We start from the raw sequence: 7004 nt of genomic DNA, 5'->3' as shown, positions 1-7004 counted from the left end.
TTACAAGCGAAAGTATCCTATATATAACTTTACAATTTACAACTCATTAAGTGGAAGAGGTTACTGCTATCTTTGGCACTATCAAGTGGCCAAAAGGGGTGCCAATGAAATCGGCAGTTGCGTCCTAAATTTCATTCAAACTGAGACACAACGTGGCATCAAGAATTTTATATTTTATTCCGATGGTTGTGCTGGGCAGAATAAAAAAAGGATTATCTTTGCTCTGCATTTATATTTGTTCAAAAAGTATGGAGTTAATATAACACATAGGTACTTTGAAACTGGCCATAGCCAGTCTGAAGGAGATTCGATGCATTTCTCTTATTGAACGCGCAAAAAAGAACCATACGATTTATACACCAGATCAAATGTATGGCATAATTATGAATGCGAAAATCAATGGTGAAAAGTTTCATCTTAAGGAAATGGAACAGAATAATTTCTTTGATTTAAAGGAGTTAATGAACAAAAGGCACTGGTTAGGGGCAGACCAAAATAATGAAAAAGTTAGCTGCACAAAGATTCATGAAATAAAGATTACTCAAGCGCATCCAGATGTTATTTATTTAAAGTATAACTTTGACGATGAGTATATTTCTTTAAATACTGCATCAACCACCAGATCTTCAAGAGGAAGATCCAAAAAGACGCCAGTGACTGATGTTTCAGCAGATGAACTGAAAAATCTATACATAGAGCCAATCGCCTTACCAAAACCACTTTATGATGATTTGATGAGCCTTTGCAAAACTGAGGCAATCCCGAAACATTATCATACATTTTACAACAATTTGCATTGTGTTGGGAACTGTGAAGAAGAAATCGATATTGAAAGCGAAGATTCAATTTAATTTTTTTTTGTAACTATATCGGATATTTTTTTTTTTTATTTAAGCGTACGGCTCACCCGATTGGTAAGCGATCACCGTAACTTATAGACGTTTGCAACACCGAAGCATCGCAAGCGCGTTGCCGACCCCATCCCTAGTTCCCCCCAGGAGCTCTGGTCACCTTACTAACCAACAGGAACACAACACTGCTTAAAACAGTATTATTTAGCTGTGATCTTTTGTAAGGTCGAGGTACCCCAGTCGAGCTGCTCTATATTTTGAGCGGAATTTTCCTGCTGTGCCCTTACCTCAGTTGATGTAGCATAATAGAAATCTAATTTTTAAGATTTTGACCATTTTATTTTTGTTTCCGAAGTATAATAGTTCATAAAAATTATGTGATTTTATTCAAATTAAGGCAATATAGTATTTTTTCTTTTTAAGGGTTTTTTGTTTCCAAAGGTTAATATTTAATAAAAATTATGTGATTTGAAATGATTTTTTTTTTAATAATTATCATTTAAAATTTAAGGAAACACAAATTAGGTAGTAATAACATTAAAAAAAGATTAATTTTATATAATACTGTCAAAAATATGGTTAAAAATAAAAATAAATCACATTATACGGTCAGTCTGTTACAATGGTTACATAACAAACAATATGTTTGATAGGTTTCTAAAATGGCGATTAGTGAATAATACAGCTAACATTTGGCTATAAAATTTCCCTGAAGAAGGTGGTAATCGACTAGTACGCTCGAGATCTAAAGTGGAAATTGCGTCGTATTATTCTCTTACATTTCTGAATCTCAGTGGTTGTTGTGTTTATAAAGTTGTTAATGATCTTGCAATTAAAATAGTATCATCTATGAATTGTATTATACATTTTTTTAATTATTTCATTAAAAAATTATACGATTCCAATTATTTTTTAAAGGTTAAATTGGTAAAAAAAATAGCTTTCATTTGACATATTCAACGTCTGTTTTGGATCACTGTACACTGCACTATAAACAAATTAGCTTCTTTTATTTCTCCTGTAAAATTTGATTTTTGATATTACCGCTTTATTGCCCGGGGACAGCGATATAATAATCATTATATTATTGGCGTAAGTAAGCGTCATTGGTCACATTTACTTGTACAAGCTAAAATATTTGCGACCCCTGCGCGATGCGAAAATCGATCCCTAGTCTGCCGCTGAGCGCTCAATATCCGTAACAATAACCATAATAAAAAATTAGATGAAGTCGCAAATGCCTGATAAAAAGACTTCGTAAATGTTAAACTACCCTTATCTTATTCTAATCTAATGCAAGTTTAACTAAAACTTCTTTTCCCTTGTCAACAGAGATTCCGGTCAGGAGCTGGTGGCGGTTCGAGTGCCAATCAATGGCATGACATGCCAGTCCTGCGTGCGGAGCATCGAGGGTTCAGTACGAGAGCTGCCTGGCATCCAGCACGTTAAAGTAAGTTTTGATATACTATTATGTGGTTAACAGGCGTTTCCCTGCTACACCGGGAGCTTCACTACGGCGTTGTCTTATCCTAGAACCTTACCAGTAGCTCAAGCTATTTCACAGGCATACAACACCGCTAAAGAACGGTATTATTTGGCTCTGAACTTCTTCAAGGTTAAGGTTAAGGTCAACTAAGTCGAGCTACTTTGAAGTTTGAGTTAAAATATTTCCAGCTGTGCCACTTCCTCGATGAAATCAATTCGAAGATATCACGATCACGAAAGAAGTTAGTTGGGATGAAAATTTCAGTGATTTTTATTGCCCAGTACTTGCTTTTGTACGAAAAAGAGGGATATCATGTTTTTATTATTTACCAACAAAAATAAACTAGGTATTGACTGATTTTTAACCGACTTCAAAAAAGGAGGAGTATTTTTATCATTTAAATTTCATCGAGATCTGATTACAACTTTTGGAGTAATCTTTGATAATGCGTATTTACTTGACTATTTTTCGTCTACCTACGTTGTATTACTTGTCGATGAAATTGAAGTCGGTTTCTTTTCGTTTGCCAGCAAACATAATTATTATTAGTAGTACTGGAATTAAAAGAAATTTATCTATACAGTGTGTGATAAAAACATTTTCGTCTCCAGGTAGAGCTATCAGAACACGCAGGATACTTCAGATATGATCCCGGCGTTTGTTCTGTTGAGGCGATTCGCTCTCACATAGAGGATATGGGGTTCGATGTGCCTGCCGACAGCAACGACGAAACGAGGTTCGTATATGTGGTCTACCATAGAAGACCATAGAAGACCATAGTAGACCCTAGTAGACCCTAGTAGACCATAGTCTTCTATGATATGTTAAGTTATTTTACGATTTGCTATGTCATTAATGAGCAGTTAGCACGGTGGAAACTAACTCCATTACTGATATGGTCTTCTTTATGGTCTTTGGGGTTCTTCCTGAAAACCGCCGTGTGAGGATACTTTTTTACCTTGAGTACTACTATATTCATAAGATAATTGTATTTGCATATATTGATCTTAAAGTTGCAGTTTAGGAATTTTGGAGAAACAGCTTTCTAATGGATAATTCAATCAAACAGTTGAACAGATTATAAACAGTAAATGTCTAAGTTGAATTTTATATGAAAAAGAAGCTAAATATTTTTGATCTTGATATATATTAAAATACTAGCTGACCCCGCAAAGGTTGTTTTGCCATAAGTGTTACTAACCCCTCCTTAATCCCCCCCCCCCCTCCCCTAAAATGCACACAAACTTTCATAAAAATCAGTCCAGCCATTTCGGAGGAGTATTGTAACTAACATTGTGACAAGAGAATTTTATATATAAGATGTTATATCATATAAAAGACGACTGACTTCATACTATATTTGTTAATTTTGGTTAACTTGTTCAAACAAATAGACTTTTAATACGTTTCAAACCAATATTGAAAAAAAATGTTTTTCTTCAAATTTCCAGGATTCTTCTCCCCCGCGAGATACCGACAGACTTGCTTATCGACATGACGGGTTCGAGTCCGGCGAGTGAAAGCACAGTTCTCATATCCGTCACAGGAATGACTTGTCAGTCCTGCGTCAATACTATTGAGGGTGTGTATGTGTTCTTCTTTCGTACAATGGCTTCAGATAGTGCCAAGACGGTACAATGCTTTCGCTATATCGCTTATCATGTAGAAGCTTATGCATTACTATAAACCATGGGCGTACCACAAACCGGTCACCAACCCGCCTGCCCAGCGTGGTGACTATGGGCAAAACACATGAGTTCACGTTATTTTTGGCGTAAACTTGTGGAGGCCTATGTCCAGCAGTGGACTGTATAGGCTGTAATGATGGGCGTACCCACGGTGGGGCGTGGTAATGTTATGTTATTTTTAAATTAATGTGCATAAACAGTTTGAGGTACGATTAATAAGATAACAAAATCCACAAGGGATAGTGCGTAATGCAAAACAAATATTTATCTTTTAGACAGTTTTAGAACTGATGGTCTGAAGTAAACTATTGTAAAAAAAAATCTCATGCCGATATTAAAACTAATATTTTATGTAGTACAAATGGTATGGACAACTAAAATCCCGTGGATGTTGTTAATATAATTAAAAAAAATGTAAAAAAATAATAGTGTATGCAGTGTCTATCAAGTAATAATAGCAAACAATACGATTCAGCTCGTAACACCCCACTGCTGGGCATAGGCCTCTTCTACCATTCAGGAGAAGGGCCGGAGCTTAACCCACCACTACTCATTAAGCCATACTCATGTCAGGACCACGAATGTGTTAAATATTAATGGCAAATCTGAGCTTCTGAGTAAATTTGTTTAAGTAAAAATCTGTAGTAATAATTACTACATTTTTTGGAATTTTACAATTTTCTCCTCAATTTTCTTATTGTTTTCACCCATAAGAACCTTATAAATTAACTATAAAATATGATTATACTCAATCGAATGAAAATTCAGAAGCACTTTTTAAGTCATCTTAAATAAAACAAATTTAAATTAAAAAAAACGTAAATAAAAAAAATAGATAATAAGTTTCCTTTTTTATGTCTGGGTTGTCTGTAAGAAATGTATAATTAGCCATAAGTCCGCCCATTGTACTTCACTGTCTGTGACTATCTTTATGCTTTGTTTGTAATATATTTGTGGTGTACAATAAAGTATAAAATAAAATAAATAAATAAATAAAACAAAAATTAAATCTGAATTTTTTCTTATATTATCTATCTCTATCATCCCTATACTGAGGGGCTCTACAGAGAATTTACAGTTAAAAACGAGTCATGAGACATCTTTGCAGATAACCTAGCTATATTTAAGAAGAATCGATTAAAGTCCTTTGATTCCTCAATTCAAAAGCTATGTAGCACTAATATTAATTTCTAATAGTAATAGTTATTTAGTTCTTTCTTTTGTATGTATTTTTTTTTTTTTGTTTAAATCATGAATGTTCAAAATTTTTTTAATAGGCAGATGATTTAATTATCTAAAGCGCATTCTGTAACTATTTTTAAGAGGTATATATGTATACAATATTTAATACCTTGGCATATAACTTGTAATTTTTTTTTAACATGTAATTCTGTTGGTGGTTCTTGCTAAATAAATAAATAAATCTCAGTATAATCTGTAAAATCGTATTTTTATAAAATAAAAAAAAAATGTTCACAGGTAGTCTAAAAGAAATGCCAGGCGTGATCCATTCAACTGTCAGTCTGTCTGACAACACAGCCCTTGTTAAGTTTACACCGAAGTCGATAACTCCTAAACAAATAGCTGACGCCATTTACTCTTTGGGTTTCGACGTCAATATCATCAGTGTGGACGATCAAAATTATACAGGTGAAGAGATATATTTAAAAATATATATAGTTGTTGCATTGGTACAATAATCACATCGTCTGGCAAATGTGCATTGCGGGTTCGATCACTACTCATGACAATTGTTTGAATACTCTAGTGTACACAGATAAATAATAAATAAATAAACGCTTCACACTCAACGGCCCCCAGTAGGATTTTCTCCTGTGTCGGGGGTCCGGAAACACACACAATACACGAGCACAACGCCCAGACCACGACAAACATCTATGTGGCCAATACTTGTCGAACTCTGAGCTTTTTTTTTATGTAAACTTAAAAAAAAAGAAAAAAAAACTTAAATTTATTTAACTCAGAGATCTGTGGCCCATTAAAATTTCACTCATAACCTAGCAACACGCAGGCTCTCCTATACTGGCTCTAATATACTTGATCTTTAGAAATTCTTATCTGTCACATTATGTAGCTATATCAGTCGGCCATTACTTATAACGAAGCGTGTCGGTGCGTGTCGGTGCGTGTCGGTGCGTGTCGGTACTTGTCGGCGCGTGTCGGCGCGTGTCGGCGCGTGTCGGCGCGTGTCGGCGCGTGTCGGTGCGTGTCGGCGCGTGTCGGCGCGTGTCGGTGCGTATCGTTGCGTGTCGGTACGGGACGGTGCCTGTCGGTGCTTGTCGGCGCGTGTCGGTGCGTGTCGGTGCGTGGCGGTGCGTGTCGGTGCTTGTCGGTACGTTTCGGTTCGTGTCGGTGCGTGTCGGTGCGTGTCGGTCGTGTCGGCGCGTGTCGGCGCGTGTCGGCACGTGTCGGCGCGTGACGGCGCGTGTCGGTGCGTGTCGGTGCGTGTCGGTGCATGTGCGTGTGCGAGTGCGTGTGCGTGTGCGTGTCCGTTCGTCCGTGCGTCCGTGCGTCCGTGCGTAGTGTGTAGTTAATATCTTAACTAATATATTTTGAAACCACAGAACATAAATAGAAACGTCCGAACCCAGTCCCAGTCCGATTCCAGAATCGAAACAACGCCAGTTACACTATTGCACTAATATATTTATTTAACCAAATATTTATTCATTAATCAAGTCATGTACAATATTTTTATGTCATTTGTTACAGAGTTGTCACAAAATAAAAGCGAAGAAGGTTCAGGAGATCGTGTTAAAACGTCGCCCGTTAAAAATAGGACGCAGCAAAATGTAAGCGAAAATACTAATTACTAATACAAATTCTATGTTTTCAATATAATCTAGTTCCTAAACAATTTTATAAACTTTTACAAATATAGTTCGTCGATTACTCGCCGGCGGCAGCACTGTGGCTCGCTTGGTTGTATTGCTTCTGAATTGTCACTCGACAGCAACA

At 36.3% G+C, this 7004-nt stretch overlaps 1 protein-coding gene across 1 annotated transcript in view; it reads left to right on the top strand.

Moving 5' to 3' along the window:
• Positions 1 to 383: 383 nt before the first annotated feature.
• The window catches only part of LOC123668079 (copper-transporting ATPase 1), a 33601-nt gene continuing 26980 nt past the window's right edge, over positions 384 to 7004 (top strand). The window contains exons 1-6 of the mRNA XM_045601873.1: positions 384 to 472; positions 2184 to 2301; positions 2949 to 3073; positions 3789 to 3919; positions 5505 to 5675; positions 6759 to 6838. Of these exons, the coding sequence (XP_045457829.1) occupies positions 384 to 472; positions 2184 to 2301; positions 2949 to 3073; positions 3789 to 3919; positions 5505 to 5675; positions 6759 to 6838 (714 nt within the window). The remainder of the gene's footprint in view (positions 473 to 2183; positions 2302 to 2948; positions 3074 to 3788; positions 3920 to 5504; positions 5676 to 6758; positions 6839 to 7004) is intronic.

The sequence above is a fragment of the Melitaea cinxia genome, chromosome 30 (assembly GCF_905220565.1).
Source record: "Melitaea cinxia chromosome 30, ilMelCinx1.1, whole genome shotgun sequence".
Taxonomy (NCBI): domain Eukaryota; kingdom Metazoa; phylum Arthropoda; class Insecta; order Lepidoptera; family Nymphalidae; genus Melitaea; species Melitaea cinxia.
The sequence above is the reverse complement of the archived record's forward strand: the minus strand, read 5'-3'. Positions and strand labels throughout refer to the sequence as shown.